General features: G+C 37.4%; 1 protein-coding gene across 5 annotated transcripts in view; it reads left to right on the top strand.

The window, feature by feature from the left end:
- VPS8 (VPS8 subunit of CORVET complex) overlaps positions 1–24,838 on the top strand; it is a 391,603-nt gene that overhangs the window by 309,986 nt on the left and 56,779 nt on the right. For 4 of the 5 annotated variants that reach the window (XM_060298321.2, XM_060298320.1, XM_030861612.2 and 1 more), the window contains 2 exons: positions 4–169; positions 24,575–24,628. In XM_060298321.2, coding sequence (XP_060154304.1) covers positions 4–169; positions 24,575–24,628 — 220 coding nt within the window. The remainder of the gene's footprint in view (positions 1–3; positions 170–24,574; positions 24,629–24,838) is intronic. The other variant, XM_060298322.1, reaches the window with a different exon arrangement.

Here is a 24,838-nt window from a genome sequence, read left to right as displayed (position 1 = left end):
CAGCTGTGGCCATTTGTATCACTCATTCTGTCTGCAAAGCAAGGAGTGCACCATAGAAATTGAGGGGCAAACAAGATGGACGTGCTACAAATGCAGCTCAATTAACAAAGTAGGAAAGTTGAGTGAAAATTCATCCGAAGTTAAAAAGGGAAGAATAACCCCATCACAGGTAAGACTTGTTTTCATGGCAAGATGCAGATCGTCTTTTCTTAATGTCTTTTAGGCCTGGCCTCATTTTTTTTCAGGTCCTATAGGCCTCAGCACATTTACTTAATTTGCTGTTTCCTGGTCCTTCCTCTGTGCCACCCTATCCTGTAGTTGACCTTAACATCACATAGTGAAAAGTTGGACCTGTTGCTTTTTTCTCTTTGTTTTATCAGCTTTCAGTGTTAAGTCAAAATCAGACCCAGGGAAAAAAAACCTGACCTAGCTTCTCCTAGGTAACAGTTGACAGAATTTCTACACTCCAGTGATAGGCATTAGTTTATATATTCATCCAATAGATAATAGAACTGTGTGCCAGGCACTGTGCTAAGTGCTGGGGATACAATTATAGACAGGACATTTGTCTTTTAGAGTTTATGACCAATGAAATTATAAACAGATTTTCAGAAAGTGTGCTTAAGTTCTTTCTGACACTGAATAGTTGGTGTCTTTTCCATCATCAGTTCTGACACCAATTCTGTCAGTTCTTTGGATACCAACTGGATGTCCAATAATGCAATTAAATTCTGACACTAACCACCAGGAATTAGCATCAGACTCCACAGGTTTAAAGGTTCATTCCCATAAGACTGTCCTCACTTCAGACAACAGTTACAAATGGGGTGCCCAGATTACATGCTCTTCTATCTGACTTACAAATTTACGGGCCCCCATGACCCACGCCCCCAGGTTTGATAATTCACCAGAACAACTCATAGAACTTAGGAACGTACTTTACGTTTACCCATTTATTATAAAGGATACAACTCAGGAATAGCCATATGAAAGAAGTGCATAGGGCAAGGCATGGGGGGAAGAGGGTGCCCGAAGCTTCAGTGCCCTCTCTTGGCATACCATCTTCCCAGTATATCAGTGTGCTCACCAATTCAGAAGTTCCTTGAACCTCAGCATTTAGGGTTTTTTATTGGAAGTTCCATTACATAGCCATGATTGATTAAATCACTGGCTGTTAGTGATTAGACTCAATATCTAGCCCCTCTTTCCTCCCCATACATGGGATTGGGGGAAGGACAGGGAGGGGAGAACTGAAAGTTCTAACCCTCTAGTCATGGCTTGATCTTTCTGGTGACCAGCTGCCGTCCTGAAACTATCTAGGGGTCCCCAGGTACCAGTCATCTCATTAGCATTCAAAAGGCACTCTTTTCACTCAGGAGAGTCCAAGAGTTTTAGGAACTACAAGACAGGAACCAGGGACAAAGACCAAATAACATTTTTTATTATACCACAAGTACTTACAGATGAACTGTGCCGTAAGAGCAGATGATGAGTAGACCTAATCTAGACATGAGAGGTCATGGAAGACTTCCTCAAAATGCCATGTTAGCTGCCTCTGAAGGAAAAAAAAGAAGATAAAGTTTAAGTGCAAGGGTAGGCAGGAGGAGGAGTATTCCAGTCAGGGAACAATATATAGAACAAACAAAGCGTCTCTGCTGGAACTAGGCATTGAGTATGATTGGATCTAAAGGGTGAAAAAATGGTATTAAATGAAATTAGTAGGTAAACAGGGACCATATTAATTATTTTTATGTTTGTGGTAAAGAAACAGGAAGACATTGAAGGGCTTTAAAGAAGGAATGATATGATATGATCAAAATAGTATTTTTTTTTTCAGAATAGTACTTTTAAAAGAACTGCAGTGCAAAAAATGAATTGAAAGGGAAACAATAATGGATGTAGGGAGACCAAGAATATTGAAATAATTTTGAGGAAAGGAATGGTAACTTGTACTAGGATGGTGGAAGTTGGGATGGAGAAAAGAGTACATATTTGAGATGTGTCTGAGATGAGTACAAAAATCAAAATAATTAATATGGTCCCTGCCTACCTCACTAACTTCATCTCATACCACTGTCTTTCACCTTCTAGATTCAATTATGCTCAAGTTCTAGTTCTGTACTCTTTTCTGCTTTACAGCAGAGATCCTATATTTGAGAGGTAGAATTATCAGGACTCGGTGATAAATAAATTGGTTGGTGGGGGAGACAAGACAGGGAGGAGTCAAAGATAACACCCAGATTTCTTGTTTAAACTCAAATGGATGGTGGTACCATTTACTGAGGTGGAAAAAATGAACAAAGAACATATTTGGGAATAAGACAAAGAATTCATTTTTGGAGTTAGAGCTGTCTGCAGGACATACAGGTAAAGATGTTCAATATGTTTCTGGATTGAAAATTTTATTAGTCATCCAGAATGCTTCCTTGCTTGCATTTAGGAAAGAAAAAACAGGTCCTGTGATTTCTAGAATCTTTCCAAGCTGAATTCAAATGCAGATGGGGGAATCTTATTTATGCAGATACTTAAGGCTTTACATCTTGGGGCACTTAAGTGTTTTTTCTGTTTCAGTTACATCCTGTTGATAAATAACTTGTGATTACATGTGTATTATTGCCTGGATATTACCAATTAGATGTTTTTCTTTCTTCCTAGATAGTCCTCAGAGGCTAAAATAGACTTTTTTCCTTTTTTTAAAAAACACAATTTTATATGCAATTATGTATTTTAATACATAATTTATAAACAGTAAAATTCACTTTCTGCAAGTTTTGGCAACCACCTTTACAGTCAAGACATAGAGCAGTATCATCACCTCCCTCAAAAGTCCCCCATAGCTCTTTGTAGTCAGCCCTTTCCTACACCCTCCAATCCCTGGCAACTACTGATCCATTTGGAGTTAATTTTTAATAGCATGTGAGATAAGGATTGAGGTTCTTTCTTTTGCATATGGCTATCCATTGAATTGCCTTTGTACCTTAGTCAAAAATCAATTGACCATGTATATGCGGGTCTATTTCTAGACTTTCTATTCTGTTGCATTGATCTATGTATCTATCCTTGCTCCAATACTGTGTCTTTATAGTAAATCTGGATATCAGGTAGTGAGTCCTCAAAGTTTGTTCTTCTTTCTAACATTTGGCTATTCTACTTTTCCATATAAATTTAAAAATCAGCCTGTCAATTTCTACAAAAAAAACCTCATTCTTGGATTTTATTGGGATTGTGTTGAATATCTAGATCAACTGGGGAGGGTTGACATCTTAGTGATATTGAGTCCAATCCATTAACATGGTATAGCTCCTACTTTATTTAAATCTTCTTTGATTCATTTCATCAGTGTTTTATAGTTTCTGGCATATAAATCTTGTGGTAGTTTTGTAAGATTCATTTCTAAGTATTTGATGACTTTTGATGCTATTATATATTTTACTGTTTTATATTTCTTTTTTTTTTAATTTGGCTGCATCAGGTCTTAGTTGTGGCACATGGGATCACCATTGCAGCATGCGGGATCTTTTGTTGAGGCGTGTGGGCCCTTTGTTGTGTCACACGGGCTCCAGAGTGTGCAGGCTCAGTAGTTGCGGTGCTCAGACTCTCTAGTTGTGGTGCATGGGCTCTAGAGCACGTGGGCTCAGTAGTTGCGGTGCGCGAGCTTAATTGCCCCACGGCATGTGGAATCTTAGTTCCCTGACCAGGGATCGAACCCACGTCCCCTGTATTGGAAGGCAGATTCTTAACCATTGGACCATGAGGGAAGTCCCTGTTTTATATTTCAGTTTCTAATTGTTCATTCCTAGAATATAAAAATACAATTTATTTTTGCATGTTGATCTTTTATCTAGTGACCAGTGCACCTTACTAAGCTTACTTACTAGTACCAGTACTTTTTTGTAGATTCTTTGGTATTTTATACATAGACAATCATATCAAATGCAAATAATGACTGTTTTATTTCTTCCCTTCCAATTTTATACCTTTTATTTCTTTTTCTCACCTTGTTGCATTGGCCTCCAGTACAGCGTTGAATAGGAATGGTAAGAATAGACATCCTTGTCTTGTTACTGATCGTAGGGAGAAAGTATTCAGTTTTTCATTATTAAGTATAATGTTAACTGTAGGCTTTTTGTGTGTAATCTTTATATCATGTTTAGGAAGTTTCCTTTTATTCCATATTTTGTTCAGGATTTTTTCCATGAAAGGGTGTTGAATTTTGAAGACATTTATACTACATTAGTTGCCGTGTTCCCACGTCCCCACACCTCACACAAGAAAGACAGTAATCTGTTTCATTGACTGCCTTCCTGCCTGCTCTCAGAGCATCGAGAAAAGGGAAATTATTTTGAAATTGGATCTATATGTCAAAGACAACTTTATTTCTGAAGCTATCCCATTCTGCAGGGCAGGAGAGGCGACTCAACCTTTTCATTCTTTAGGAAAACCCAAGTGAGATTACTGATCAGATCCTCTTGAAAATCTCTGTTTGATGCTTCCTAATTAATGAAGCAAAATAGAATGAGAACTATCTTGGATTTCTTAAATTTTCCTCTAGCTGTCTGTCTCCTTTGTTTTTCTAGCTAAGATATTGTAAAAAGATCTAGTGGGTTGGTAATGCAAGGAAAGAGAAAATGAAATTTATCAAATACATGCTTTAGATGTGTTTATGCTAATCTTCACAACAAGTTTAGCTGAAGGAACTGTATGTAGCTAAGAGAGGGAGGGCCAGTATTTGAATTCAAGTTTTTAGAACTGTCATCACCCTCAGTTTTCCTGCCTCCAATCTGTTCCATTTTTAGCATTCTGGCTTTATTGAAACCTGACAAAGCTGATTTTTAAAATATATCTATACTATGTCGGCTGTGCTAACTTAAGATTTCTTACCATTGTATGAGCCATTCACATTTTTAATTGTAAGAGAATTTAAAATGAAAATACTAATTCTATATATGATGGTTTTTATCAAACTTAATTTCATGAAAGTTCTACTTTGCTCTTTTAATTTCCTTTGAAAATCTATCACCCTTGGTTATTAAGTTCTAAGCCAGTGCATGGAGAGAAGCAGAGGTATGTGTCCCAGTGACTTCAAAATGAAGCTGAGGTTGCTGGTCAGCTTCCACCTGTTGCTTCCTACTCTCAGTAGATACTGAATACATTTGAAGCTTTTCACTGCCCTTGTAATGTGATCCTTCTGTCAAATAGCTTTTTATTTCATCCTTTTCCAGGACTTGAGATGATTGACTTTTACTTCTTCAATTACTGACTCTGACTTAACAGGATGCAACAGTTACCCTCAAAACTGTGGTTTGGTGGGTAAAGTCTTTCTTCTTGCCTCTCTTAATCTCATTTCTGTTTTTCACAACTGGTGAAAAACAAAAATGTGACACATCAATTGCCTCCCAACAGGTCTGCACAGACATGATTGGAGTTATTCCCCCAGAAAGCCTGCTTTCCTTTGAAATAAGCATTTTATTCTTTGAAAGCAAATGAAAATAAATAACTCAAATTTCTTTCTTTCTTTCCTTATCTCCATTCCCCCTCCACCTCAGGTTTGCAGTAGCTCAATCTGAAATATAGGTCCAAAGAGTAGACCTTGAAAGTCTGATTTTCTGTTTTGCTTTTGGTATATATTACTCACAGATAAAATACATTTGAGAAACTAATTTCAACTGAAGTTCTCATCATGCTATTATATTTTCTCAACAAATGTTATTCCAATAGAATAGAATAGAATAGGAGTAATTTTATCTTAGATTATTCTTTTATTAAATTTATAGTAGCAAATAACTATCTTAATTGGCACTGATTAGCATTAGAAAAAATTAACTTGCTATTCATTTAAAAAATAATAATTCTTGGTCAACAGCAACTTGATATAAATTCAAAGAAGTATAATTGAAGATTTACTAGATTTTAGTTTTAACATTAGTATATTATTAACAGAGTTTAGAGTGCTTGAGAGATAGTAATAAGCTAACACATAACACATTATGTGCCAGAAACATTCCAGTCTTTATTCCTTTTAAAACTTCAAAAACCAAGAGCATTTGGAGACTTATTAGAAAGCCTTATTATGTATTGCTTGATATCTTTTCAGAATTGGATATATCATCACTTATCAATAAAAAGCCAGGTACATTAGTCCAGTATCAGAGTTTTTTGTTTTTTCAGTAAGAGGTAAACATCTGAAGAAGAAGGGGATTGGAAGTAAACATATAGCTGCCTACTCATCCTTTAATAATCACAAAAGGAGAGAATTAAAAGAAATAACCTGATATTTTCCCTGGTACTTGGAGTTGGTTTTATTTCTTGGTTTTTAGAATTGTCTAAGAAAATGTTTTGTCTTTTGGGATAAATTTACAAATAAAGTCAGAAGGAAGTATTTACAGCTTTGAAGAAATTATTCAGTAAATGACATTTATGCTCACTGGTCATAATTTCCTATTAACCATTAAGCATTGCTTATTGATTTTGGATTCCCACTATAAATTGGAGATTTGTTTTACATGCCATTTAATGAAATAGAAACACTGGTATTAATGCCCTGTTTTCATTTGTCCATTTTTAAAGAGTATTAGCTCCCTGTTATAAATATGTTAGATTCAAATTAAATGCTAAAAAATGAGATTTCCATTTTTGGTGATAGCAGCATTTCTCAAAAGAGTATCTTCTAAATTAAACTTACAAATTAAATGAAGATTAATATGTCTCGGAAGTGCAGAGAGGTGATAAATAATCCTAATATAAATGAATCTGTTTGAGGAGATTATTGCCCATTTTCCAATAATCTTGTTATTATACCCTAGTATTAAGTGATTCATTACTTCAGCCAATATATAATATATGCCTACTTTGGACCAAACACTAGTCTTGGTACCAAGTATACACTGGTGAACAACAACAAAAAAATAGTTCCTAACATCATGTAGCTTACCATCTAGTAAGAGAGCTAGACAGTAATTAAGTAAACAAACTATCAAACATATAATTTCAAATTGTGATAGGTATGTGAGTGCTATGAGGGGAAAGAATAGAATGTTATAGGAAGAATAACAGAAGGGAAACCTACTTTTTATTGGGTGGTCAGGGGATATCTATCTGCAGAGACGAAAATAAGACGCTACCAGACCTGGGAAGAACATTCCAAGCAAAAGAGAACAGCAAGCACAGAGGAACTGAGGAGGGAAATGACTTGTTCAAGGAACTGAAAAAAGATCAGTCTGGAACATAGTGACTAAAGAGGAACATAGCAAGGAATAAGGTTTAAGAGATAGGCAGGGCCAGATCCTTATTAGAATGTAAGACTCTGGTGAAGAGTTTAGTTTATATTCTTAAAGTAAGAATAAAAAGGATTTAAAACAAGGGAATTCATACCATCAATTGATTGTGACTGTGGAAAATGGATAGACAGCCACACCTCTATTACTGTCCAAGTCTTCACCTCTTTGCCAGACCAGCATAACAATCAGATTCTTAAGATTCTATAAATTTGGTCACTTCCCTTTGATCCAGAAAATGCTTGTGTCCAAGGGACCGAAGGAAGACAATAGTACCGAGAAAGTGTTTCCAGTCTCTGCGTAGAACTAAAGCTTTGCTGGAAATATGGGCGAAGGGCATAAAAAAGTTTTGTTGTCCAATAAAATGTGAAAAAACGTTGAACTTCACCAGTGATCAAAGAAATACCAGTTAAAATAGCATTTTAATGCCATTTAAAAAAACTTATTAAACTGGCAAAGTTTTAAAAATACATATTAAACTGGCATACATTAAAAATACTAATGCAGGGACTTCACTGGTGGCACAGTGGTTAAGAATCTGCCTGTCAATGCAGGGGACACAAGTTCCAGCCCTGGTCTGGGAAGATCCCACATGCTGCGGAGCAACTAAGCCATTGTGCCACAACTACTGAGCCTATATGGTCAACTAATCAATCACAAAGGAGGCAAGGATATACAATGGAGAAAAAACAGTCTCTTCAATAAGTGGTGCTGGGAAGACTGGACAGCTACATGTAAAAGAATGAAATTAGAGCACTCCCTAACACCATATACAAAAATAAACTCAAAATGGATTAAAGACCTAAATGTAAGACCACACACTATAAAACTCTTAGAAGAAAACATAGGAAGGACACTCTGACATAAATCACAGCAAGATCTTTTTTGACCCACCTTCTAGAGAAATGGAAATAAAAACAAAAATAAACAAATGGGACCTAATGAAACTTAAAAGCTTTTGCACAGCAAAGGAAGCTATAGACAAGACTAAAAGACAACCCTCAGAATGGGAGAAAATATTTGCAAACGAATCAATGGGCAAAGGATTAATCTCCAAAATATATAAACAGCTCATGCAGCTCAATATTAAAAAAAAAAAAACCCAGTCCAAAAATGGGCAGAAGACCTAAATAGACATTTCTCCAAAGAAGACATACAGATGGCCAAGAGGCATATGAAAAGCTGCTCAACATCATTAATTATTAGACAAATCAAAAGTACAATGAGGTATCACCTCACACTGGTTAGAATGGGCATCATCAGAGAATCTACAAACAACAAATGCTGGAGGACTTCCCTGGTGGCGCAGTGGTTAAGAATACGCCTGCCAATGCAGGGGACACGGGTTCGATCCCTGGTCTGGGAAGATCCACATACTGCGGAGCAACTAAGCCCGAGCGTCGCAACTCCTGAGCCCACGCACCTAGAGCCCATGCTCCGCAACAAGAGAAGCCACCTCAACAAGAAGCCCACGTGCCGCAGTGAAGAGTAGCCCCCGCTTGCCACAAGTAGAGAAAGCCTGCACACAGCAACGAAGACCCAATGCAGCCAAAAATAAATAAATTAAAACAAATGCTGGAGAGGGTGTGGAGAAAAGGGAACCCTCTTGCACTGTTGGCGGGAATGTAAATTGATACAGCCCGTGTGGAGAACAGTATGGTTCCTTAAAAAACTAAGAATAGAATTACCATATGAGCCAGCAATCCCACTACTGGGCATATACCCAGAGAAAACCATAATTCAAAAAGACACATGCACCCCAATGTTCATTGCAGCACTATTTACAATAGCCAGGTCATAGAAGCAACCTACATGCCCATCGACAGATGAATGGATAAAGAAGATGTGGTCCATATATACAATGGAATATTAGCCATAAAAAGGAACAAAGTTGGGTCATTTGTAGAGATGTGGATGGACCTAGAGACTGTCACATAGAGTGAAGTAAGTCAGAAGGAGAACAAAAAATATCGTATATTAACGTATATATGTGGAATCTAGGGAAATGGTACAGATGAACCGGTTTGCAAGGTAGAAATAGAGACACAGATGTAGAAAACAAATGTATGGACACCAATGGGGGAAATCGGGTGTGGGTCATGGTGGGATGAATTGGGAGATTGGGATTGACATATATACACTAATATGTATAAAATAGATAACTAATAAGAATGTGCTGTATAAAAAATAAATTTAAAGAAAAAAAAAGAAAGGTATACCTACAGGGACTTCCATTTCACTAAGAGTCTTTTGGGGGAGAAATGGACAAAATATATAAAAGAATGGTTCTCAAGACATTGGACCTCAAGCCGTGAAGGAGAATAACCCTTGAGAGACAATAAACAAATGATGTACTAAAGTACTGCTTGAGGAAAGTTTCCAAGCCACTGCACAGGGCGGGAGAACCAAGACAGAGCTCATCAGTATCTCTGATTTTGGACAGAGCAGGGAGTCCAGGGAAAACAAGGGCTAGAGTTCACAGGAGAGAGCCACACAGAGAGAGGGCTCCAGAGATCTGCAGAAGGCAACCTTGAGTTGAATACTGACCCACTCATGTTTGTGAGTAAATGACTCAAGGCCAGAAAAAGGAGCACCCAAAAGTATTAGAGGTAGCAGTGCCCCAAATTCATATATAGCCAGGAATACTGCAAGCTGGAAAATGTCATAATTCACAGGGCAGCACTGAGAGTACTAAGTAAGGGTTTGACCTCAATATTGCGGGAAGAGTTAACCCTAGACTAGCTGCTGTTTTGATCCCACGCAACAAAACTTAACAGCAAAATCTAAAGAGATCAAATTATTTGTATGTATTTTAACAACATCCCAGAACAAAGTTCAAGATTATGTTAAGGATTACAGGAACATCTAACCGAACACAGTAGAATTCACAGTGCCTGGCATTTGATCAAATACTACAAGGCATGCAAGAAAGCAGGAACATACAGGTCATAAAAAGGAGAAAAAAATCGATTACCTGACATTTTGGAACAGGCAAGTTATGGAGACAGTAAAAAGATCATTGGTTGCCAGGGGTGGTCGGGGGGAAGGATGAAGAAACAGAACAGAGGATTTTTTAGTGTGGTGAAAATATTCTGTATGATACTATTGATATAATGATGGATATAAGTCATTATGCCTTTGTCCAAATCCATAGAATGTGCAATGCCAAGGGTGAACCCTAATGTAAACTATGGACTTTGGGTGATAATGATGTGTCAACATAATTTGTCATCAGTTATAACAAATGCACCACTCTGGTGGGAGATGTTGATAATAGGGGAAGCTGTACATCTGTGAAGCATACCACATGTGAAGTATCTCTGTACCTTCCTCTCAATTTTGCTATGAACCTAAAACTGCTCTTAAAAAAATAGTCTTAAAAAAAAAAATCCCCCGCCTTCCCTTTGTGCTCTACAACCAAAAGAAAGAAGCTCCTACTAGGGAATGTATCTACTATGTACATACAACTGTGCTATAGATTGGAATATTAGCTGAAGTTAATGGCAGAGAATGACAGTGTAAACTAATAAGAGCATTAGATAAATCTTATTAATTAAGTAATGAGTATTCTCATGAAGAAAGAACATAGGATGTCACAGGGCTTGGGCTCTAGAACTGACCTCTGCCTTACTACATGAGCTTGAGAAAGTAATTAACTCTCCCCTCTCTCCCTCTATCCCTTCCTTTCCACCAGGATGAAAACATAAATCTTTTTTAGTGTCTCATTGAGGCATGGTGAAAACAGTATGTAGATCTGTGCAGACCTACTAGAAAATAGACTTGAGGACACGGGGAGGGGGAAGGGTAAGCTGGGACAAAGTGAGAGAGTGGCATGGACATATACACACTACCAAATGTAAAGTAGATAGCTAGTGGGAAGCAGCCGCATAGCACAGGGAGATCAGCTCGGTGCTTTGTGACCACCTAGAGGGGTGGGATAGGTATGGTGCGAGGGAGGGAGACGCAGGAGGGAAGAGATATGGGGATATATGTATATGTATAGCTGATTCACTTTGTTATAAAGCAGAAACTAACACACCATTGTAAAGCAATTATACTCCAATAAAGATATTTAAATAAATAAATAAATATTTTTAAAGCAGCCGTTAAAAAAAATCACTTTGACTAAATCCCAGATTTTTCACACTAGCACACAATGCCATTCATTTAATTTTTTTCAGTTTCTGTTTTTGTGTCTTCTACTCACAAGTTATAAGAAAGGATATATTAAAATTAACTTATGAATTAAAAAAACCAATCCATTGAAACAGACCCAGAAATGGCACATATGAAAGGATTAGTAGATAAGAACATTAAAACAATTATAATTATATTGCATATGTTCAAGAAGCTAGAGGAAGGATTGAACATAAGAGCCAACCAAACATCTAGAGATTAAACCTACAGTGTATGAGATGAAGAACACAGTAGATGGGATTAACAGCATAAGGACATTGCAGAAGAAAAGATTAGTGAACTTGACTGTATAGCAATAGAAACTATCCCAAATCAAACACACACTGAAAAGAAATGAATGACTATGAACTACAGAACAACTTCAACTATCAAGATATACATGTAATTGGAGTTCTGCAAGAAGTAAGGGAAGGGATAGGACAGAAAAAGTATTTGAAGAAACTTAATACAGAGTTCCAATTCCAATAAGGGCAGGGCAGCCTGTATTGGACAACCCTTCTGCCAGTAACAATTATATAGACAAAGTATTGTTTAGAGAGCAACCAGAAGCAGGCAGAAACCTTAGAGAACACAAACCTTGAAATAAGGGAAGCAAACTAGAGGAGCTCTACATTTAATGAGGTTTTTTTCCCTTTATCACACATTTCAGTTTGTCTTGGAGAACTGGGGGAAAAGAGCTTATAGTAGTATTCTTATTGGATGAAGAAACAGAGTTCAAGACTACCAAAGCAGTTGTAAATTGAGAGGCCATCTCAGAAGGAAGGGAGCCAGGGAGGAGGGAGCCCTAAATTCTTTTTACAGGTTTCTAAGTTGCACATACACAAACAGTGCTTCAAGAAACCATGCAGAAAGTAGCATCAGGAGGACTAAAGCACTGAGCAGAGATATCAGCAAGTGCATAGTGCTGAATTTGAGTGCAAGCCCTGCCAAATTTGAGGGATTGATAAACATCTCAGGTTTTGTATTGAAACTGCAAAAGGACCATGCCTTATGCCTAAGCGCCACCCTAAGACTAAGGGCAAAAGTAAAATAAATCCTTTCTAACAAAGCCAAAGGCCAAGCTATTATAAGATCAGTAGGAAGAAGGAAAATATAACCTAAAATCAAGAGAAAAACATCAATAGAAGCAGATCTATGGATGACCTAGATATTGGAATTGGGAGTCAAGGACTTCAAAATAGAAATTATAAATAAGTTAAAGGATTTAGAGGACAAAGATCAGCAGAATGATTGGATACATAGGGAAATCTCAGCAGATAAATGGAAACTAAAATAAAATAAAACCAAATGTAAATTCTAGAGTTAAAAAAATAAGATGAAAATTTCATTAGATATCAACAGCATTTTTAACACTGAGACAAATGTTATCTGTAAATTTGGAGAGAGTTCAATAGAAATAATCCTAATAGAAGCACAGAGACTAAAAGGGTTGAAAATAAGTGAAGAGAGCTCTCAGTAACCTGTGAAATGATATCAAGAAGTCCTAACGTATGTATCACTGGTGAGGAGAGAGAGAGAAGTGGAGGGGGGGACTGAAAATTTCCCACATTTGGTGAAAAACATTAACCCGTATGTCCAAAAACTCAGCAAACTGCTAGTGGCATAAGTACAAAGAAAACCACATTCAGACACATCTTGGTCAAACTGCCAAAACCAAAGATAAAGAGGAAATCTTAAAAGCAGCCAAAGAAAAGACAATAATAAGAATGATGACTGATTTCTCATAAAAAGGGGATGGGGAGGAGAAGCCAAGTGACAATAAATGGCATCTTTAAATACTAAAGAATGGTAATACGGTGCTTATATTATATGTTACATAACATTCCCAGTGGGGTCTAGGGCAGCATCCCATAATCAAATGCTTACGTGGGATAAATAAAGACTATAAATAGCCTCACTTCAGGTCAGGTTTTGCTGTCAGATAACTTTTGGTGCCAAAAGTTTTTAAAAAGTACTTTTGATTTCAGAGCTTTTTGGATTTTAGAATTATAATAAAAGGATTTGTGGATATATTTTACTTGTCAGGAGGAGAACTGGCAATATATATTTATAAATGTCTACACTCTTAGAAGTGGGACTTAGAAGAATCTGTGCAATGAAAGTAACACATGAAGAGTGTATACCGAGTGTTACACAAGGATGTTTATGACAGCATTTTTTAAATAATTTAAAAAATTGAAAACAACCTAAATGTCCCAATACTTTCCTAATACTTGGTTAAATTAGTTATGTTGTATGTATGCAATGAATGCACTGCTTTATAGCCATGAAAAAGCATGTTGTCAGAGAACATTGATATGGTGAAATAAACTCAATATGTTACATGAAAAGATCACAAAGCTGTGTGATTCCAAATGTTAGTAGTAGTTATTGCTGTGTGGTTGGATTGTCATTTTTATTTGCTTTATTTTGCTCTTTTGTATTTCTTTTTTTTTCAACATCTTTATTGGAGTATAATTGCTTTACAATGGTGTGTTAGTTTCTGCTTTATAACAAAGTGAATCAGTTAAACATATACATATGTTCCCATATCTCTTCTTCATTCATGAACAGTATTCCTTTGGTAATCAGAAAAATCAAGGCTTGTTTTTAAAAAAGCAAGGTGATAAGGAAGATATTCCTATTGCTATCAAACTTCAGATCAGATTGCTTCTCTAAGTTAGGAATCATTTTATTAACAAAGATCACAAAAGTTTAGCATTATTAAGGCCTTGGCTTAATATATCATCTATATCCCCAGATCTAGTGTTCTGCACACCTGGATTTAAAGTGTCTTTTAAGCTGCATTGCCTGAGGCATTTCCAGAAGGAATCCTTTTAAACAAAAAATAAGACCATTCGTAAGTGATGCTGAACCATTTCTGTTGCCACTTCAAACACTCTCTGACTTAATCTCCAGAGAACAGCTTTCTCAGATAAATTGTCCAGCACCACGTCTAGTTTTTGGCTTGTTTTAAAAAGTCTGTAGATCTTTTTATGAGTTCATTTTTTTAAGCTTAAATATCTACTTTGCTTTGAAATCTATTTTCTCCCTTTTCAAAAAGAGCATACCAGGAGTTAAAATTGGATCACATTCAGCAAACTACATCATACATCTGGAGTAAATTCCAGAGTATTAATGTCATTGTATGTTAAAGGAAAGACTTTCAAGTCTAATTTTTGCAGACCTGCTAAATCTTAAAGGACAGTCTGTATAGCCAGCAGTTTTGATCCCAGAGCTGAGGTATGTTTTCTAAAGTTATTCTGAAAGTCAGAGGGGAAAGGCATAAAAGACTGCATCATGGTCCTGTTTGAATAGATTGATGCCACAGTGATAGGAAATGTCTTTATCATTATATACTGTAGGCTGTTAGAATTAAACTGTTAGAATTGGAACAGCCTTGAGAACTTGAGGCCAGTAGCTCTCCCAGTACTCATATCTCTTCTATATCATTGTAGATAGATAGTATCTAGTATCTATTGAACTACATGTAATAATTATTTTTCCTTATAAGTTAATAAGTAGATATTCTGATTTCATATCTTAGTCTCTGTGTACTTAATATTTGCTAGAATTTACTGCTGAAACCATGTGAACTTGGAGTTTTCTTTGTGGGAAAGTTTGATAAAAAACTCAATTTCTTTAATAAATACAGGGCTATTCATATTTTCTTTTTGATCTTGGGTCCATTTTTATAAGTAGTTTTTAAGGAAGTATGCTTTTCATTTATCTAATTTATTGGCATAAAATTATTCTTAATAGGCTCCTATTGACTTTTTTTCTTTCTTTTTTTTAAAGATCTTTATTGGAGTATAATTGCTTTACAATGGTGTGTTAGTTTCTGCTGTAAAACAGAGTGAATCAGATATACATATACGTATATCCCCATATACCCTCCCTCTTGCATCTCCCTCCCACCCTCGCTATCCCACCCCTCTAGGTGGCCACAAAGCACCAAACTGATCTCCTTGTGCTATGCGGCTGCTTCCTACTAGCTATCTGTTTTACATTTGGCAGTGTATATATGTCAATGCCACTCCTCTCACTCCATCCCAGCTTACCCTTCCCCCCTCCCCATGTCCTCAAGTCCATTCTCTACGTCTGCGTCTTTATTCCTGTCTTGCCCCTAGGTTCTTCAGAAACTATTTTTTTTCTTAGATTCCATATATATGTGTCAGCATATGGTATTTATTTTTCTCTTTCTGACTTACCACACTCCGCATGACAGACTCTAGGTCCATCCACCTCACTACAAATAACTTAATTTTGTTTCTTTTTATGGCTGAGTAATATTACATTGTATATATGTGCCACATCTTCGTAATCCATTCATCTGTCAATGGACATTTAAGTTGGTTCCATGTCCTGGCTATTGTAAATAGTGCTGCAATGAACACTGGGGTGCATGTCTCTTTTATTAAATTATTATTATTTAACTTCTTTATTGGACTGTAATTGTTCTACAGTGGTGTGTTAGTTTCTGCTTTATAACGAAGTGAATCAGCTATACATATACATATATCCCCATATCCCCTCCCTCTTGCATCTCCCTCGCACCCTTCCTATCCCACCCCTCTAGGTGGTCACAAAGCACTGAGCTGATCTCCCTGTGCTATGCGGCTGCTTCCCACTAGCTATCTGTTTTACATTTGGTAGTATATATATGACCATGCCACTCTCTCACTTCATTCCAGCTTACCCTTCCCCTCCCCTTGTCCTCAAGTCCATTCTCTAGTAGGTCACATCTTTATTCCCTTCCTGCCCTTAGGTTCTCATGACCATTTTTTTTTCTTAGATTCCATATATATGTGTTAGCATACGGTATTTGTTTTTCTCTTTCTGACTTACTTCACTCTATATGACAGACTCTAGGTCCATCCACCTCACTACAAATAACTCAGTTTCGTTTCTTTTTATGGCTGAGTAATATTCCATTGTATATATGTGCCACATCTTCTTTATCCATTTGTCTCTCGATGGACACTTAGGTTGCTTCCATGTCCTGGCTATTGTAAATAGAGCTGCAATGAACATTGTGGTACAAGACTCTTTTTGAATTATGGTTTTCTCAGGGTATATGCCCAGTAGTGGGATTGCTGGGTCGTATGGTAGTTCTATTTTTAGTTTTTTAAGGAACCTCCATACTGTTCTCCATAGTGGCTGTATCAATTTACATTCTCACCAACAGTGCAAGAGTGTTCCCTTTTCTCCACACCCTCTCCAGCATTTATTGTCTGTGCCTTTTTTGATGATGGCCATTCAGACTGGTGTGAGATGATATCTCATTGTAATTTTGATTTGCATTTCTCTAATGATTAATGATTTTGAGCATTCTTTCATGTGTTTGTTGGCAATCTGTATATCTTCTTTGGAGAAATCTCTGTTTAGGTCTTCAGCTCATTTTTGGATTGGGATGTTTGTTTTCTTGATATAGAGGTGCATGAGCTGCCTGTAAATTTTGGAGATTCATCCTTTGTCAGTTGCTGCATTTGCAAATATTTTTTCCCATTCTGAGGGTTGTCTTTTTGTCTTATTTATGCTTTTCTTTGCTATGCAAAAGCTTTTAAGTTTCATTAGGTCCCATATGTTTATTTTTGTTTTTATTTCCATGTCTCTAGGAGGTGGGTCCAAAAGGATCCTGCTGTGATTTATGTCATAGAGTGTTCTGCCTGTGTTTTCCTCTAAGAGTTTCATAGTGTCTGGCCTTATATTTAGGTCTTTAATCCATTTTGAGTTTATTTTTGTGTATGGTGTTAGGGAGTGTTCCAATTTCATATTTTTACATGTACCTGTCCAGTTTTCCCAGTACCACTTATTGAAGAGGCTGTCTTTTCTCCATTATGTATTCTTGCCTCCTTTATCAAAGATAAGGTGACCATATGTGCGTGGGTTAATCTCTGGGCTTTCTATCCTGTTCCATTGATCTGTCTTTCTGTTTTTGTGCCAGTACCATACTGTCTTGATTACTGTAGCTTCGTAGTATAGTCTGAAGTCAGGGAACCTGATTGCTCCAGCTCTGTTTTTCTTTCTCAAGATCACTTTGTCTATTCCGGGTCCTTTGTGTTTTCATACAAATTGTGAAATTTTTTGTTCTAGTTCTGTGAAAAATGCCAGTGATAGTTTGATAGGGATTGCATTGAATCTGTAGATTGCTTTGGATAATAGAGTCATCTTCACAATGTTGATTCTTCCAATCCAAGAACATGGTATATCTCTCCATCTATTTGTATCATCTTTAATTTTTTTCATCAGTGTCATAGTTTTCTGCATACAGGTGTTTTGTCTCCTTAGGTAGGTTCATTCCTAGGTATTTTATTCTTTTTGTTGTAGTGGTAAATGGGAATGTTTCCTTAATTTCACATTCAGATTTTTCATCATTAGTGTATAGGAGTGCAAGAGATTTCTGTGCATTAATTTTTCTACTTTACCAAATTCATTGATTAGCTCTAGTAGTTTTCTGGTGGCATCTTTAGGATTCTCTATGTATAGTATCATGTCATCTGCAGACAGTGACAGCTTTACTTCTTTTCTGATTTGGATTCCTTTTATTTCTGTTTCTCTCTGATTGCTGTGGCTAAAACTTCCAAAACAATGTTGAATAATAATGGTGAGAGTGGGCAGCCAAGTCTTGTTCCTGATCTTCGTGGAAATGCTTTCAGTTTTTCACCATTGAGGCCGCTGTTGGCTGTGGGTTTGTCATATATGGCCTTTATTATGTTGAGGTAAGTTCCCTCTATGCCTACTTACTGGAGGGTTTTTATTATAAATCGGTGTTGAATTTTGTCAAAAGCTTTTTCTGCATCTCTTGAGATGATCATATGGTATTTGCTCAATTTGTTAATATGGTGTATCACATTGATTGATTTGCGTATAATGAAGAATCCTTGCATTCCTGGAATAAACCCCACTTGATCATCGTGTATGATCCTTTTAATGTGCTGTTGGATTCTGTTTGCTAGTATTTGTTGAGGGGTTTTGCATCTGTGTTCATCAGTGATATTGGTCTGTAGTTTTCTTTCTTTGTGACATCTTTGGTTTTGGTATCAGGGTGATGGTGGCCTCATAGAATGAGTTTGGGAGTGTTCCTCCCTATGCTATATTTTGGAAGAGTTTGAGAAGGATAGGTGTTAGCTCTTCTCTAAATGTTTGATAGAATTCGCCTGTGAAACCATCTGGTCCTGAGCTTTTGTTTGTTGGAAGATTTTTAATCACAGTTTCAATTTCAATGCTTGTGATTGGTCTGTTCATATTTTCTATTTCTTCCTGGTTCAGTCTCAGAAGGTTGTGCTTTTCTAAGAATTTGTCCATATCTTCCAGGTTGTCCATTTTATTGGCATGTAGTTGCTTGTAGTAATCTTTCATGATCCTTTGTATTTCTGCAGTGTCAGTTGTTACTTCTCCTTTTTCTTTTTTTTTTCTTTTTTTTTTTTTGCGGTCCGCGGGCCTCTCACTGTTGCGACCTCTCCTGCTGTGGAGCACAGGCTCCGGACACGCAGGCTCAGCAGCCATGGCCCACGGGCCCAGCCGCTCAGCTGCATGTGGGATCTTCCTGGAACGGGGCATGAACCCGTGTCCCCTGCATCGGCAGGCAGACTCCCAACCACTGCGCCACCAGGGAAGCCCTATGGGTGTTTTTAAAAAGGATCAATTTCCTTTTGATTTCTTCTTTGATCCAAGTGTTATTTCGAAGTGTGTAAGTTCCTAAATATTTGAGAATTTTTCCAGAAATCTTTCTGTTATTGATATCTAATTTATTTCTATTATAGTCAGAGAACATTCTTTGTGTGACTTGAATTCTTCAAAATTAATTGAAAATTGTTATTGACAGAAGATAATATATGTTGGTAAATGGTCCAGGCATACCTCATTTAATTGTGCTTTATTGCACTTTTCAGATATTGCATTTTTTTTTTTTACAAATTGAAGGTTTGTGGCAACCTTGCATCAAGCAAGTCTTTTGGCACCATTTTTCCAACAGCATTTGCTTATTTTGCATCTCTGTGCCACATTTCGGTTATTCTCGCAGTATTTCAAACTTTTTATTATTATTTACATGGTGATCTGTGATCAGTGATCTTTGATGTTACTATTGTAATTGTTTTGGGTGCCACAAACTGCACTCACGTAAGATGGCAAACTTACTCTATAAATGTGTGTGTTCTGACTGTTCCACCTACTAGCTGTTCCCCTGTCTCTTTCCCTCTCCTTGGGCCTCCTTATACCCTGAGCAACAATAATTTTGAAGTTAGGCCAGTTGATAACCTTACAGTGGCCTCTAAGTGTTCAAGTGAAAGGAAGAGTCACACATCTCTCACTTTAAATCAGAAGCTAGAAATGATTAAACTTAGTGAGAAAGTCTTGTCAAAAGCCAAGATAGGTCAGAAGCTAGGCCTCTTGTGCCAAACAGTTATCCAGGTTGTGAATGAAAAGTAATAGTTCTTAAAGGAAATTAAAAGCGCTACTTCAGTGAACATACAAATGATAAGAAAGCAAAATAGCCTTATGGTTCATGTGGAGAAAGTTTTAGTGGTCTGGATAGAAGATCAAATCAGCCATAAAATTCCCTTAAGCCAAAGCTTAATCCAGAGCAAGGTCCTAGTTGTCTTCAATTCTGTGAAGGCTGAGAGAGGTGAGGAACCTGAAGTAGAAAAGTTTGAACTTAGCAGAGGCTGGTTCATGAAGTGTAAGGAAAGAAGCCATAATGTAAGAGTGTAAGGTGAAGCAGAAAGTGCTGGTGTAGAAGCAGCAGCAAGTTATTCAGAAGATCTAACTGAGATAATTTTTCAACATAGACAAAAACAGCTTTAATATTAGAAGAAGATGACTTGCCTTCTAGGACTTTCATAGCTAGAAAGGAGAAGTCAGTGCCTAGCTTCAAAGGACAGGCTGACTCTCTTGTTAGGGTCTAATGCAGCTGGTGACTTTAAGATGAAGCCAATGCTCATTTACCATTCCAAAAATCCTGGGGCCCTTAAGAATGATGCTAAATCTGCTCTGCCTGTGTTCTGTAAATGGAACAAATCCTGGATGGCAGCACATCTGCTTACAACATGGTTCACTGAATATTTTAAGCCCATTGTTGAGACATACTGCTCAGAAAAAGTTTCCTTTGAAAAATATTACTGCTCACTGACAATGCACCTGGTCACCTAAGGACTCTGATGGAGCTGTACAACAAGATGAATGTTGTTTTCATGCCTGCTAATACAATATCCATTCTGCAGCCCATGGATCAAGGAGTAATTTTGACTTTTAAGTCTCATTATGCAAGAAATACATTTCATAAGGCTATTGCCGCCAAAGATAGTGATTCCACTGATGGATCTAAGAAAAGTCAATTGAAAACATTCTGGAAAGGATGCACCATTCTAGATGCCATTAAGAACATTGGTGATTTATGGGAAGAGGTTAAAATATCAACATTAACTGGAGTTGGGAAGAAGTTGATTCCAGCCCTCATGGATAACTTGGAGGGGTTCAAGACTTCAGTGGAGGAAGTAACTGCAGACGTGGTGGAAATAGCAAGAGAAGTAGAAGTGAAGCCTGAAGATGTGACTGAGTTGCTGCAATCTCATGATAAAACTTGAACAGATGAGGAGTTGCTTCTTATGAATGAACAAAAAGTGGTTTCTTGAGTTGGAATCTACTCCTGATGAAATGCTGTGAAGATTGTTGAAATGACAACAAAGGATTTATATTACATAAACATATAAAGCAGCAGCAAGGTTTGAGGGGATTGACTCCAATTTTGAAAGAAGCTTTACTGTAAATGCTGTCAAACAGCATTGCGTGTTACAGAGAAATCGCTCGTGAAAGGAAGGGTCAGTCCATGTGGCAAACTTCATCGTTGCCTAATTTTAAGAAACTGCCATGGCCACCCCAGCCTTCAGCAGCCACCACCTGATCAGTCAGCGGCCATCACCATGGAGGCAAGACCCTCCACCAGCCAAAAAATTATGACTAGGGGCTTCCCTGGTGGCGCAGTGGTTGGGAGTCCGCCTGCCGATGCAGGGGACATGGATTTGTGCCCCGGTCCGGGAAGATCCCACATGCCACGGAGCGGCTGGGCCTGTGAGCCATGGCTGCTGAGCCTGCGTGTCCGGAGCCTGTGCTCCGCAACAGGAGAGGCCACAATGGTGAGAGGCCCGCATACCGAAAAAAAAAAAATTATGACTTGCTGAAGGCTTACATGATGGTTAGTACTTTATAGCAATAATGTATTTTTTAATTAAGGTGTGTACATTGTTTCTTTAGACACAATACTCTTTAATAGACTACAGTATAGTGTAAACAACATTTTTTTTTTTTTTTTGCGGTACGCGGGCCTCTCACCGCTGTGGCCTCTCCCGCCGCAGAGCACAGGCTCCAGACGCGCAGGCCCAGCGGCCACGGCCCATGGGCCCAGCCGCTCCGCGGCATGTGGGATCCCTCCTGGACCGGGGCACGAACCCGCGTCCCCTGCATCGGTAGGCGGACTCTCAACCACTGCGCCACCAGGGAAGCCCTGTAAACAACTTTTATATACATCGGGAAACCAGAAAGTTTGTGTGACTTGCTTTATTGCAGTATTCACTTTAATGCAGTGGTCTAGAACTGAATTTGTAATATCTCTGAGGTATACCTGTACTTGAAAAGAATATGTATGTATTCTGCCTTTGTTGGGTGGAGGGTTCTGTCAATGTCCCTATTCTATATCCTTCCTTTTTTAGTTTTTAAATTGAGATGTAATTGATATATGATATTGTGTAGTTTGAGGTGTTCTATGTGTTGGTTTGATACATTTATGTATTGCAGTATGATTACCACGATAACCTTAGCTAACACCTTTATCATGTCAATAATTATCATTTCTTTTTTTGGGTAGAGAACAGTGAAGATCTAGTCTCTTAGCAACTTTGAAGTTTATGATACAATATTGTTAACTATGATCACTATCTTGTGCCTTACATCTTCAGAACTTATTTCTCTACTAGTTGAAATGTTATACTCTGAAACAGCATCCCCCCAACTACCCCCACCTCGCAGCCCCTGGTAACCACCATTCTACTCTGTTTTTATGAGTTCAGTTTTTCTAAATTCCACATATGAGTGCTGTCATACAGCATTTGTCCTTCTCTGTCTGATTTCTCTCACTTAGCATCCTTGAGGATGCCCTCAAGGTCCATCCGTGTTGTTGCATATGGCAAGATTTCCTTCTTTTATGGCTGAATAATATTTCTGTGTGTGTGTGTGTGTCTGTGTGTCTGTGTATATATTATCACATCTTCTTTATCTGTTCAACTTCTGATGGATGCTTAGGTCGTTTCCATATCTTGGCTATTGTAAATAATGCTGCTCTGAACACTGGTGGGCAGATATCTCTTCAAGATACTGATTTCAATTCCTTCTGGTATATACCCAGCTGTGGGATTGCTGGATGATATGGTAGTTAAGTTTTTAAATTTTTTGAGGAACCGCCATACTGTACCCATCTACATTCCCACCAACAATGTGTAAGGTTTCCCTTTCTCTACATCCTCACCAACGTTTGTTATCTCTTGTCTTTTTTTTTATAAAAGCCATCCTAACTGGTGTGAGGTGATACCTCATTGTAGTTGTGATTTGCCTTTCCCTGATAAGTGATGTTGAGCATCTTTTCATGTACCTGTTATTCTTTTGTATATCTTCTTTGGAAAAATGTCTGTTCAGATATTTTGCCCATTTTTTAAATTGAGTATATCCTTCCTAATCTTCATATTTGTTCTCTCATTTATTGAGAGAGAGATGGAAATCTCTGACTGTAAAATCTATTTCTCCTTGCATTTCTATCAGTTTTTATTTTATGTACTTTTTAAAATTACTATTTATTGGCGTATAGTTGCTTTACAATGTTGTGTTAGTTTCTTCTGTACATCAAAGTGAATCAGTTATATGTATACATATATCCCCTCCTTTTTGGATTTCCTTCCCATTTAGTTCACCACAGATAATTGAGTAGAGTTCCCTGTACTATACAGTAGGTTCTCATTCGTTAATCTGTTTTATACATAGTAGTGTATATATGTCAATCCCAATCTCCCAATTCATCCCACTCCCTCCTTCTCCCCTTGGCATCCGTAAGTTTGTTCTCTACATCTGTGTCTCTATTTCTGCTTTGCAAATAACTTCACCTGTACCATTTTCTAGATTCCACATATGAGCGATCTTATACGGTATTTGTTTTTCTCTTTCTGACTTACTTCACTCTGTATGACAGTCTCTAGGTCCATCCACGTCTCTGCAAATGGCACAGTTTCGTTCCTTTTTATGGCTGAGTAATATATGTATCACATCTTGTTTATCCATTCCTCTGTTGGTGGACACTTAGGTTTAAGCTATTAGATGTGTAGACATTTAGGATTGTTACGTCCTCCTGATGAATTGATTCCTTTATCGTTATGCAATAATATATCCCTGGCAATAGTCTTTGCTCTGAAATCTAGTACTATCATGGTATATTTTTCCAATCTTTTTGCTTTTAATCTATTTGTGCCTTTATATTTAAAGTATGTTTCCTGCAGGCAGCATGTAGTTGGGTCTTGCTCTTTATCTGACAGTCTCTTTATCTGACAGTCTCTTTCAACCTTTCCTATATTTGAAGATCTTACTATATCATCAGTCTTCTCTTCTTAGGACTAAACATCCTTTTATTATGGCTTGGCTGATACTTTTTCTAAATCCTTCTATTATTATCAAACACTTGTGCATGTTTTGCTTAAAAGGGATATTAGATCAGAAGGGATACTCAGAGTTAGTCTCTGCAAGACGTGCTACTACATATCACGTCAGTTGATTTCCATTGTCCACAGAGATCTGTGTCTGTTAGGTTCCTCACCACTTGGCTAAAACCAATTTGGACCATCTTTTCTACTTTTCTTACCCTAATCACATTTTTATCTTGGCTAACTACTGACTTTTTGATCTCCAGAGAAACTTCAAAGGGACTTAACAAAAAATCTATTCATTGTTCCCCTGAAAATGTCTGTTTTATCTCAGTTACATGAGTTCTAGTTGAATTATTTTAAGTATGGGTCAAATAAAGCTAGACTGTAACTAAGAAGATATCAAAAGGTTTGCTTTTTTTTTTTTTTTTTTTTTTTTTTTAGGTAAAAATGTCCCCATCCTGTCATCCATCCAAAGGGGATCCTGCTGTTAAGAAGGTGAGTGAGTTTTAACGGCAAAAAGCCGACTTCCTCCTTCTGTGTATTTATTCTCCTCTGTTGAACCATGTTCTCAAAATGAGTGATTTTAAATCATTTTAATGCATCAAAGTTTCTTTCTGATTGGATGCCTTAAAGAGGTGTCACCAGGACTTGTTGGCTCTTCCAGAGAAGCCAAATGGGGGTTTGGGTCTAGCATCAGTCTCTTGA

The sequence above is a fragment of the Globicephala melas genome, chromosome 4, assembly GCF_963455315.2.
Source record: "Globicephala melas chromosome 4, mGloMel1.2, whole genome shotgun sequence".
Classification (NCBI taxonomy): Eukaryota; Metazoa; Chordata; class Mammalia; order Artiodactyla; family Delphinidae; genus Globicephala; species Globicephala melas.
The sequence above is the reverse complement of the archived record's forward strand: the minus strand, read 5'-3'. Positions and strand labels throughout refer to the sequence as shown.